General features: G+C 36.5%; 1 protein-coding gene across 1 annotated transcript in view; it reads right to left on the bottom strand.

Moving 5' to 3' along the window:
* The window catches only part of LOC107658187 (thrombospondin type-1 domain-containing protein 7B-like), a 46,965-nt gene that overhangs the window by 12,163 nt on the left and 21,256 nt on the right, over nucleotides 1–13,546 (bottom strand). The window contains exon 6 of the mRNA XM_016446650.1: nucleotides 11,613–11,810. Within this exon, the coding sequence (XP_016302136.1) occupies nucleotides 11,613–11,810 (198 nt within the window). The remainder of the gene's footprint in view (nucleotides 1–11,612; nucleotides 11,811–13,546) is intronic.

Raw genomic sequence — 13,546 nt, 5'->3', positions numbered from 1 at the left:
CACACACACACACACACACACACACACACACACACACACACACACACACATTTCCTTCCACTTCAGAAAAATGAAGCCAAAATGTCCCAGAAATGGCCGCTGTCATCTTGCACCAATGACGTCATTTGGAAAATGAGGTGAAGCCCCGGTAATGAGGTTCAACTTATTTGAAAAATTAACACTTGAACATACATCAGCATGATAAGAACTACCTAAAATTACATTTATTTGAAGTGTAATCTGATTTGGCTTGCGACCTAGGGGTTTATGACCTATGCTGTGCCACCAGGAGATCCAGGTGGAGGTCAAAATTACAGAACAACCTACAATTTCCTAAATTTCAAGGTCAGTGCTTAGTCCTATTTGAAGTCATCCTAATAGATGTAGCAGTTATTTTTAAGCAGATTTCATAAATGAAATATATATTAAATTAAATATGTACATATAAATGAAATATATATAAAAAAATTAAATGAGACATTTAAAAAAATAAATCTTTCACTTTTAGATACTTCCTAAAGGTTCTCTGTTCTCCATCTTTAACATCCATGGAACCTTTCCATTCCAAAAAAGGGTTTTAAATTAAGAATTAGGAATCATTAAATTCTTCTTCACACTAAGTTCTTTTAAGAACAGTTCACTGAAAGGTTATTTGGGGATCCAAAAATGATTGTTCTATGGCATAGCTGCAATCCTTTTGTAGTGATGTCCTGCGGATGTGCTGAAGTCATTCAAAGCAGGGACATCTACAGTTCCTACTAATTTTTGACAGCTTTAATGAGTTGGTCCTCACTGCAGAACACAAGATCCTCTAATATTCCTTCAAATTTTTAGCAATGAAGATTAACACTGTTTCAGAAAAAAATTAAGTGTTTATAATTTTTTTTCTGTAATGTTGATCTCCACTAAACACTCTCAGAAAAAAGGCACAAAAGCTGTCACTGGGGCGGTACCTTTTAAAAAAGTACACTTTTGTACCTTTTAGGTACTAAAATGTACACTTTAGGTACTTATATGTATCTTTAAGGTACCAATATGGACTTTAAAAGGTGTGCCTTTTAAAAAGGTAGTGCCCCAGTGACAGCTTTTGTACCTTTTTTTTTCTGAGAGTGAATTTATTCATATATACATAACTGTAACACAAAAATCAGACTCTATTTTGTTTCTGTATTTTATTAATTTTGTTATCTCATTAATTATATATTTTCTCAGAGGTTTGCTATAATGTTTTACACGCTCTTTCTCTCTCTCTCTCTCTCTCTGACCATTAGAAGTAAACGTGCCATATTTTACTGCTTTTAAAACTCCTGTGCTTTGTTTTCAACTGCTTTGGAAGAAGAGTTCTGAAAGTAACAGTATGTTAAATTGGCAGTACAATAAACTCTTACTTAAGTCCCTCTCCTCAAAACATCTATATCTCATGATATAAGTAGTAAACACACTTAGTATATGGAAAAATTGAGTATTCAGTAAATTGTTCAATTTGTCATTTCTTTAACCATCAAACGATTTAAGGTTCAAAGCCAGAACCAAGACTTCACCTGTCGGTAAGAGATGATTTTGAGAACTGATCAGAATTAGTTCACCTCAGTCCAGATATTGACAGCCCTGACATGCTGGCAGGTCATTTACCAGATTAGTGTCACCTGCATTGATCAGACACACTGATAACTGGCACTTTGACTGATCACACAGTCAGAGAGAAAACCGATAGCCAACCCTCCAACTCTCTTCTCTGATCCATTTCAAATAGCAGCACAAGCTCTGTCTGGAGTTATCCAGGATTGTCGTCTCATATGGATTTAAAGACAATTATTATCTTTCAAATCATAATTCTCCCTTAAGACTCCTTTAAGGTGTGGTTAAGTCGTTCAACTATTTTAAGTACAAAGCTCTGCGGTTCATTTCATAAAGGCTTCTTCAAATGCTTGGAGACAGCAACATGAATTTCCTGAAAGAAATGTAAGACTTGACAACATTCTACATTAGTGCGGGAGCAGCTCTTGTACTGCCTAAAGGCTGTCTGAGGTCCACGACGTGAAACAACACTGGAACAGTTGGGCGGCTCTCAGCCTCGTTCTAACATAATAAAGACAATCATGAAAGGCCATCTGTGTCCCACACATACTACACCGGGGGCTCACGCATACCCAAAAGTGCCCAAACTGCTTCTTGATCAAACCATATTAAAAAAAGCTAAACCAAATTAAGAAATACAATGATAAGCAACAGCTCTAAGCATGTAAAGACATATTGCATTAAACAATCACTTCATGATGAGCCAGAAAAAATGCATTTTCTCCTTCATATTTTCTAGTAAACTACATAAATACCCTTAAAACTAAATTACATTTTTCTTATATTAGAATACATATATATATACATATACATAAATATACTTGTGTGTATAAATCCATCCATCTATCAATCAAAAATTCATATACAAATAGATTTTTATTTTACTTCAAAACTTAAAAAAAACAAGATATATTCACTTAAGTCTTTTAGTAATTTTTGCTTCTCTGTAAACTTATTTTGTTTTAAGGATATTTAGATATTTTTTCCAGAAATACATATTGGTTCGAGGAAATGTTGCAATCTCAGAATGATACCTTGTGTGAAACAGACTGTATTTCAATAGTCCACAAGGCAGGTTTTGTTGATTTTCATCATAAATTCTTCATACAGACGCACTAAACTATAAGTGGGCATTAAAGGGGTCATATGATGCGATTTAAATTTTTCCTTTCTCTTTGAAGTGTTACAAGCTCTTGGTGCATAAAGAAGATCTGTAAAGTTGCAAAGACTAAAGTCTCAAATCCAAAGAGATGTTCTTTATAAAAGTTAAGAGTCAACCACGCCTACCTAAAACGGCTCATTCTAACACGCCCCCAACATGTCTACGTCATGATGTGGGAAGATTTGCATAACGCCACCCAAATGTTCACGCAAAGAAAGAAGGTGTAACTTTTATTCTCGCTGTAGTATTGTTGTTGCCACCGCTGCCATGTCGTGTGTCCAGGCCGGGGTCGTCACATGTGGTTGCCGCAAGCTCGCCGGCCGCTCCATCCTCGAATCCACCGGCCGCGCCATTCTCAAGCCCACCCATCTCTTTACACCAAATACACAAAATAATGTTCTTTTTAGCAGCATCATATACTTTAACTATTGAGTTGAAGCTCTAAACCTCATTATCATCTAACATAACAATGAAGGAAACTGAATAACTAGTCATTAACCAGGCACTCTTCTGTATAGACGGATTTAGAAGAGAGCAGCCATAATTTTCTCTGCTCAGCCACCCAAACACATCTGCCAGTCATACTTGTATCATAAAAAGTTAAGTGGAAAAATGTGGCGTGTGCATCTACCCTGCATTAGAGGAGGCTGAGTGAGGAATGCCTGAAAAGCAGAAACCACCTGCCATGTGTGGGGAAACTGTAAATGGATCTCAGCTCCAGGTCCTTTCTGAATTATTAATGTATGGGTGTTTATCGCTAGAAACTCACTCTCAAAAATATACAGTAATAATATCACAATAGCATGTGAGCCCAAACAGCATTGTGTTTCCCTTCTAACTTGCTCCTCTAGACTGCCCAATGTTTTCATAGGGTGTGGATTGCCCTTTCAAAGTTGAAATTTTAAGTTTAACCTTTATTTGAAAGCTTGAACGTTCAATTTTGAGATGGAATTAAGGTCAGAGCTCAGAAACCATCAGTGTGATACAGTGTTTTTTGGTCACCCGCAGTGAAATTGCATCGATGCACTCAATCATGTCAGCTAACTCGCAACACTCATAATTTAGAGCCATGCAACACTGGCCTGACACATCACTTACTAAGTGACAGCCAAGAAGCTGTACAAAGTAAAACTGTGTGCACCGTCGTCCCCGCTAAAAGAGCAGTCAGTGCGGCTTGCCCACGGGCATATGTCAACATCTGTGATGCAGATGACTCTTACTGATGCTGCAAGGGTCAGTGCTCCAGTAAGTCAAACAGAGCTATTATTCTAACTAATGGGTTTCCTGCTGAAAAGAACAGCATACTGTGGTCCCCCATCAAGTGTTTTAACTCACAAGACATCCTTAATCCCTATTTGAATGGGATTTGTTTTAAGGATATGTCTGTAAAGCAATTTTCTCGAGATGTCTGTAATGTTTTCACACAGGATAAGCCATGTCTGTAAAAATTGCCCAGAATGGAACTCGGGAGCATTTGTATATTGCAGCCACACATAACTAAGCTTTGAGAAAATGCATTTAGCCGTGATGCAACCTACACTGCGGCACTGTCACTGGGGCGGCACCTTTTTGAAAGGTACATACATGTACCATTAAAGTATTAATACTACATTAAGGCACTAACTTAAGGTGCTAATTTGCACCCTTTAGGGGTAAATAAGGTATAAATGTGTATGTTTTGAAAATGTGGAAAACATTTTGGTATTAAGGTGGTCAGGGGCCCCTAGGCTGCTCTTTGTGTGCTTTACTGGAGAAATTTAATTAGTGCCATACATGGTCCACACGCAAATAGTTAGGTGAACTGGCATACACACACACATTGAGACAGCCAATCCTACAGTGTTTCCTCTAGTGTCCTCACAGGATTTTGTGAGACTGTGATAGGTGCACATTGATTCCTCTAGTCTAGGGGGTTCTGCGGGTATAAGAAAATTTTGTTCATTTTAAATTTAAATGCATAAATCTGGTGCATTTTTAGAGCAGAATCAAGTGACTAGATAAATGAAGAAATGTGTGCTCTTTCTTAGTAGTAGTAATTTATTTATTGGTTGCAGATGTGAATGTGATGGTAGGGAACAATTTACACTATATAAATTCTTATAAAATCTACAAATGCCATTTTGTCAAGAGCAGGGAGTGATTTTTCTCCTCGTCTTTTCTTGTTTGATTATTATTAATGCCGACACTTAACGCAAGATAAGAGACGAGACACGATATTTTTACACATTAAAAAAAAAAACATTCTCAACAGATCACGTGATCACAAAATTACATACTTATGTAGGCTACTTTTCTAATTTTCAGACCAAAATAAATCAGAATCCTTTCTTCTTTCTCTACATGGGTAACAAATGAATGAATTTCACTTTGTTCCTCTTACAAGTCTCAAATTTGTATGGTCTACCATCTTTTCAATAAATGCTCAGGACAAAAAACCCTATATGCTTTGCATCCTTAAGTCCATTTGGAACAGCAAGTGTTAACATGTCTTTTCACTGACCTATGTCTACCTTGATGTGCTTAAATGCTAGACATGGGCTGCTGAGAGCAGATTTACAGAATTTTATTAGCATGCCATTTCAACTGCTATTATTTTTGGTTACTTTTTCCAATCGTTTTACAGAACATAAAAGAAGCTGTAATCTTTACCGGCACAGAAATGTGCAGTCCGAAATATTACAGACAAACCCGATTATAACAAAATTAAAATCAGAGAGAATCTCTGATAATTAGTACTCCACCTTCCCATGTAAAACTAATTCTGTCTAAATAGGGCAAGCCAATTTTACCAGAAAGGCCATGTATTACAAACGGCTTCACCAAGTACGTTTTGTGAACAGACCAGCACAAAACCAGCATGTGTCTAAACTGGTCTTGAGAGCAGAGTTCTCTGAAAGAAGCACAAAGCTCAGTGCTCATCCATTAAGTGCCTCATGTTTTCCTCCAGCTCTGAACAGAGAAGAGCAAGATGTTGTGAGATCCATCAAACGCATCCCTGATTACACCACATTCAGGTGAGATAAATGGCCTTATTGGGACAGACCACACAGTGGCAAACCTCTAATCTGCTGCATAGATTACAGTTCTCATTGATCAGCACATCATCCTGTCACCCCACGTGGCTACCTGGCAAATGTTTAGTGTATGGTGAATGTTTAGTTTATGGCCTGGCAAATGTTATTAGCATTTTAACGGCAGAAATGACTAAAGCATGTGTGATGGGCCAGATAGAAAATAACAACTAATCCCATGGGCTCCAAGTCCTATAAAACACTACAGTAGTTCTATACTATGCGTGTTGTCAAATAAAATATGTAATATCAATATATATTTAAATTACAATATAAATATTAGATTTGGGGTCACTAACATTATTTTTGAAAAAACAAATCAATTTAGCAAGGATGCACTAAACTGATCAAAAGTGACAGTTAAGGCATTTATAATGTTAAAACAAGATTTCTATTTCAAATAAATGCTGTTATTTTGAACTTTATTCATCAAAGAATCCTGAAAAAATGTATAACGATTTTTACACTTCATTAAGCAGCACAACGGTTTTCAACATTGATAAGAAATATTTCTTAAGCAGCAAATCAGCATATTAGAATGATTTCTGAAGGATCATGTGACACTGAAGACTGGAGTAATGATGCTTAAAATACAGCTTGGACATCACAGGAATAAATTAAATATTATATTTTATTTGAATAGAAAGCACTTATTTTAAATTGTAGTAATATTTTACAGCATTACTGTTTACAGCATTTTTGATCAAATAAAGGCAACCTTGATGAGCATAAGGGACTTTCCAAAAGCATTTAAAAAGTCTTACCAATCCCAAATTTTCTAACAGTAGGGTATAATATAGAAATACTTTTTATTTAAATAAGTTTTTTTTTTTTTTTGTAGTTAACACATTCAGTTCCTTTTAAGGAAAACTAAATAATATGAATAATTAAGTTTGTCAAAAAAAAAAAAAAAATCAACACACTCATAGTGGAATATGTCTATATAATGACACTATAAAACAGCTCTTTCCTTGTCTCAATTGCACAACAAATAGAGTACAATTCTCAGCATCAAACCCCAATACAGAAATGCAAATCTATGACAATTCAATAATAAAATAACTTTCCCCACACTTTATGGGTGATATTTCACTTTTTGACTTTTTTTCATACAAAATTAAACATTTGATAAAATGCATGCATTAATATATTAACTTCGACAGCACTAGTAATAACTTATGTACACTTAAAATGTAACCTTGGATGGGCATTGCTCTGCACAGTCAAGATTTCAGCAAACAGGTGAAAAGATGAAAGATTTCATTAATACTAAGACCTCAGCAACAAAAATGAAAAACTGCGAGATAATGGCAACTTCTTGTACATTTCACATGCATTTTGTAATTGATTTTCTCACATCTATCTACCAATCGCTGATCTAGCTATATATGTATCGATTAAAGATGTGTCGGGTTTGATATTAGCTATAATTACACTGAGATTCTGCTGTTGATTAGCTAGAGGTCACAACGATTTTAGCCTGCTGTAAATTTAAGGGGGGAAAAGGAGAAAAAAACATAGAAAAAGGTGACCTTGGTCCTCATATTATATTGACTCTCGTGTGTTCTGTGAATTTCTGCCAGTGCTGGAGAACTACAACGCTGAGGTCATAAACCAGCATAAAATTACAACCGTGACTACAGGATTCAATGAATTTTAGTAACGTGCTGCTGACACAAAGTTAAATGACTGACTTCCTCAATATGTTGCTTTAGAGATAGGCCTCAGCTGAAGGGTGTTGACTGACACATGAGCTGTAATGCTGCAGAACTTAAGATGTAGCATCACACCACACTGCCACTAAGTGACAAAGCACTGTGAAGCTTGGAGGTATGAAAATGTTAAGAAAAGTGAAAAAGAAATAAAAGCATTTATATTAGGATGCAGTAAAACATTCCCAGCTGCCAGAGGAATTGCTTTATTTATGACTTTTTTCACTTCACATCCAGGTGTAATAGAGCCTCTGTTATCAGAGTAAATGAACATGGGGGCTGCACAGTAAACCTGAAGTGCTGTGAAAATAATGAACAAATTCTGTTTCTTGGAGGAGTTCGCTAGTTTATTTGAATTCCTTTAAGGAAATGCGGAATTGCTACAGAGTCCAGAGATGGAAACTGCCACTTCTCGTTTGCCCGACAGAGTCGAAAACCTAAGAGAAACTGGCAAGCATAAACACCTGGAGTTGATAGTCAGAGATCCTCACTGACAAGAGCCCTTATTAGACTGCCCACAGTGTGGCTTAGCTGCTGGAAAACTAAGGGTCTGGACATATGGAGTTCACACAGGGAGGTTACTGAAACACCAGAATCAGAAACATTATTTAATTCCACTGAAACAGGACATTCTTTGACTTTGATAGAATGCTTCGCAGTAGCCATTATAAAAGTGCTGTCTTCTTTATTCTGTTCCCTGGAGTCATTCCATGCTGCTGTGCATTTAAGAGATCGACATCCTGGACAATTCAAGCTGTTCATTCATCAAATTGAAAACCCCATGTCGGTGAACACAATTTTCTGTAGAAGCTTGCACATACACTGCTGAAAATCATTTTCTTAATCAGTATTTCTGTTGTACACACACACACACACAAAATAAAATTTACTTGGAAAAGGAAAAAAATATAATTTTAGATATATATTATACAGAACTGTTAAAGAAAAAATAGTAAACTAATGAGAAGAGCAATGGGAGCTCCTGTGTGTATGCACTCAGGCATAGGCATGCTCAGCGCTGTCAAAATAAAAGTCCCAGCGCTATCAATTTAAAAGTCCTGCTTCGTATAAAACAGAAAAACTTACTAATAATTAAAAAATGCAAAAAATACCGGCTGATATAGCAGTTGGCTACTATTCAGTGTGAATAGATTTTTATTTGTTCTATTAGAAACAAAGTTGTTTTTCACACTCCCATGCTGCTACACTCAGCACAAAAAAGATATTGAGGAATTTTGTTTGAGACACATTGCAGCAAGTCAGTGTTAAAGGCAGGGTAGACAATTTCGGAGAGGCTAGCAATAGCAAGCTAGCTTTGAAAGCATAAGATCCCACCCTCCCTGCAAATCAATCTCCAAAGCCACGCCTCCTCCAAAACACATGAACGCACACAGGCAGACCAGAGGCTGACCAGCGATATGATGAGAGACATTGGTGGAGGTGGAGGTGGAGGGTTGAATGCAACGTTGTCAGATCACCTCATGTCTCATTCACCGGTGAGAAAACATTACACTACAAAGCACATAATATTGCAATAATTACGCCTTCCGTTCTCGCTCGGTCTGCGATGATGACGTATCATGTCTGTTCAAACAGGGTGCACGGAGGTATGCAAATACATATGCTGACAGCCACAGGCAGGTAGCACAGCCTATCGTAGCCCTCCGACCAAGGAATATGATTGGACAAACATTTTATGCACCTACACCTTCCACAGACGATATAAATACATATAAATACATTTAGACCACTTAACTTATTGATTGCTGTCGGGATGTGAAGAGACTTTCAACCAGCATAACAAAAAATGTTTTTGAAACAAATCACCTACCCTGCCTTTAATCTAATCAATGAAATTACTGCCAGAAAAGTTTGTTAGTAAAGGGTTTTTTGATTATGTAAATAATACCAAAAATACAAAAAATGTTCATAACGATAATTAAACAAACTGAAAATGATGTGACAAATAACACTGTAAGATATAAATAATGCTTTTTTGAAAACAAATCTATACAAAAAATTACTGATTTCCAGTCAAAATCAATAATGCCACAGACTGACCTCCTTCAGCTGTACGAGCTAAAGCAGAACAGGGAATGAACACCGTTTACAACCGGTTGATTAAACCCCTCAAAAGGATCTACATATAGCCATGTAACTAAACTATGAAACTATGACTAAAACAAACAAACAAAAATATGTAAAATGAAGATAACCTTGAGCAGCTGCATATTCTATTTTGCTCTTAATTAAAAAAAAAAAAGTATCTATAAGCACCACCACAACCCCTAAACATCACATAAATAAACCAAACCAATGCAGGGAACCTGACATGCCAATCAGATGGTGTCTTTCTGTTTCTAAGCAGGCAGTACTTGGGCAAAATTATCTACAATGTGGACCAGACTTTATGCAGATAGTCAAAGTCCAGTAGTCCAGAGTGTACATACTCTAGAATTGTGCTAAGACACTTAAGGCTGTAGCTGAATTTCAATCAGACTGTGAACGGCATGACAGACGTCTCTTAAGAGTGCTGCCAGGCTGTAATAAGAGTTCAGTCCTGCTCTTGAATACAGAATAGACGGATATAGATCACTATGCAATGAGCTTTAACTGGCCAGTAAACTGGAGCAGTCTGAACATCAGTGCAGAGAAAAATGCTCCATCTCACGGTCAGAGTGGAACAGACCCCGATATTCATGCTTCAATATGCTCATTCTTGGGAAATAAAGCAGAAACAGAAGAAATGCCTAGTCCTCCAGAGCCCAATTAACTCCAGCAAAAGGAAGTCAAGAAAGCTGCATTGAAAACAACACATGCCCAAAAATCCTTCATTACTCTGTCAGTCTCTTTCTTAAGTTTGGGCTGAAAGGTTAAACAATAGAGCAACGGAGACACTTCACGCTTAATTTAACCAGACTTCTCATCAACATAATTATCAAAATCATGAGAGCCATTTTGATGCTGTTAGCAATGATTACTCGCTTCTTTGCTACACAAATTTGTTTTACCTATAAATACTGGGTAATTAAATTTCACATAGCAGCATTGTATTCAAATGAGAAAGCTGCACTTCTGAAAATGAGAAGTACTATGTAATGTCATACTAAATTTGTATAATAACACCAAGGCCCTTTATATTCATCAAGTCTGAAATAATGAATTAAACAAATAAAAAAATATATAAGACACTCTTTCTCATCCACAAAACACCTGATTGTGTCAAATTACATCAATCAATTGAGGTGCAGGGAAGTTTAAATAGAGTATTTGACACTGGTGTTACTTAAGATCACACATCTGATGTCTTTTTAACTGGAATTAAGAATTATGAGAAAAATATCTGGTTCTAATTACACCCGTTTCAAACACCCTCACCTCTCAGACCTATGTGTCAATTCTCCTCAGGAACGTTAATTAGGTAATTCCACTGGATTCTTCCCTGTCTCCCTAATATATCCACCCATAATCTATTATGACACAATAATAAAACATGCAAAAAGGCTGCAATTAGTTTCACAGGTTGTAAAGATGGGCTATTAAGGTCTCGCTAAGGCTTCCTCAAGTTCACGTTGCTGGATTCCTAATCTTCATGGCATCTCTCATAAATTACACAGCTAGGTTAAAATGGGTCACACTAACTGATCTCCAAAGCCATGCTTTCAGACAGCTCTATAGCCGCCTATCAGCTAGTGTAATGCACTGATGAAACACTGTGACGCTGACATGATGCAGGTCAATGTGTCCAGCTGCTCTTAAAAGCCTTTCCTTTATTATATCACTCTCAATATTAGAATGCTTTATAGATATACAAATCATGCAGAGTTCTAATGGAATACGCACAGTACTCTTTAGCCAAACAACTTTCCATTACTAGTTTTTGTAAAAATAATGTGATATTTTTGCTACAGGGGGATATTAGAAAACTTTTGATATGACAATTTATTCATGGTGCTGACTAAAACAGCACTATTACTGTTGCTTATGCTTTATTCAACACCCTTAAAACCAGTGTATTACCTATATGCACATAAAGACATTTTATGAAATAATTTACTTCCAATAAATACAAGTATTTTGATTGTATACCTTTTGAGTTGACGCAAGCCACAGTTTGAGTCCTGCTTCCATTTCCACAGTTCCCTTCGCTGGGCACACAAGCGCCCTCAAACTGCACCTGCCACAGGAAGCATACTGGATCCTCACAGGGCATTGACTCCAGGAGATGAGCACAGCTTTCTGTTCCTGATCCTTCCTCCAGCACCTCTCTCCTCCTCTGCCTGTAGCCTGGGAACAGAGCGAGAAACAGGTGGATTAGGGTTATTGTGAGGGAAAATGAGTATCAGTTTCTGGCCAGTGAGTTCGGAACTGAAATTCTAGTGGTGGCTAAATAAGTCTATAATAGAAACTCATTTGAAAAGGCTTTCTGACACAGCTTTTGTTAGCAGAATAAATTCCTACTCCTGCTCTGCTGTAATTTGCCTGAATACACTCTTTTAATTTACTCATTTGTAAAGCTATGAGCTATGACTGCAAACTGAGACGCCAGTCATAAATGAAATAGCACTGGAATATGAACATTTAACACCTAAAAGTACTGGTTAAACATGAAGGCAAAACATTGTTCTCATAAAAAAACAAAAAAACAACTATGCATTGTGCTGCTAGAAAGATTGTCATCATCTTTTAATGCTCGTCTGTCTGCGAAAAACAAAAACAAAATACAAAACTCTTAGACCAACTGTAATTAATATTTCATAAACTGGCATACGTTCTCAAAGCCAGCTCCAGCCGATATCAATATGCATTACAATACAGTGCATAAGCGAGAAAAAAGATGAATCAGGCATTACTCCAAGCATAATTTATCAAACAAGATGATCTGATGACTAACATGAGGGTGGGATGCTAGCTGTCTGGATACCATCTGATCCTGTTTACGGTCTGTGATGAGTAGATACTAACTCCTCATATCTTTGCTCCTTGACTATGTGCATGCCAGTAGTGAGATTTGGTTCATCACACACCCCTGCAGGGGGCTTGACTTGGCAGTCCTTGGAAAATCATAGTGTCAGCCAAGCCTTTGAAATAATCAAAACACCCCACAGCTCTCAACACTGCTTTGACACAAAAAACGGTAAACCCTATAAGACATGTGTGTATTGTGTGACGAGAGCTCTGAATATATCATATATATAATTCAAACCTTGGGGTATTACCAGTTTGTTTCACTTATCACAAAATAATTGAGAAGACATGAATAACACCCTGTATCTAAGAACAGATGTACAGTATATTCTGTAGACTGCATTATGAATCATTTGTTCTGTTTCAGAATTCATAATATGATGATTCCATAAAACTTGTCTATATTCTACATACGTATTCACAACAATGGCATCTTCGGCAAAAACATGTCCATTTATCTCCGGGGACAGTCAATATGAATCTGTTTTATAACTTTTGTAAACCACTAGCATTTTTTTCCACAGATAACAGGTCAATAGAAACAGTCTTGTATTGTAGAGTATTGTATATTTTGGTTCCAAAATCTGTAGCCCAGTGTTTTTCTTTTTGTTTTTTTCTTAGATATCCATTTCAAACATTGATATAATATTCCCAGATGCAAAAATTTACAATTTATCTCTAAATTCTATAAATTACTGTCAAATATAAAGAGTGCTATTGTTAAAACCTTCCCACTGGTGGAACTGGCTTTATTTTTTACAGGGACATATTGCGCTAATGAAATTAATTTGTTCAAAATTATATTTATGCCATCCATCATCCATAAATCCTTCATATTTGTTATATAGATTCTTATAACTTTTACTGTCATCTCAGGAGGGTTTCATATGCTGAGGAGAGAAAAGTCCTGAAGAATAGCGCTAAAATAAAGTGAGAAATAAAAATGCTTCAAAATATCATTTTCTGTATTAAAAAATCTATAAAAAATACAAAATATTACATTTTACACACACACACACACACACACACACACACACACACACAAACACACACAC

Source organism: Sinocyclocheilus anshuiensis, unplaced genomic scaffold (genome assembly GCF_001515605.1).
Source record: "Sinocyclocheilus anshuiensis isolate Anshui unplaced genomic scaffold, SAMN03320099.WGS_v1.1 scaffold263, whole genome shotgun sequence".
NCBI classification, from domain to species: domain Eukaryota; kingdom Metazoa; phylum Chordata; class Actinopteri; order Cypriniformes; family Cyprinidae; genus Sinocyclocheilus; species Sinocyclocheilus anshuiensis.
This window is presented reverse-complemented; position numbering and strand designations above follow the sequence as displayed.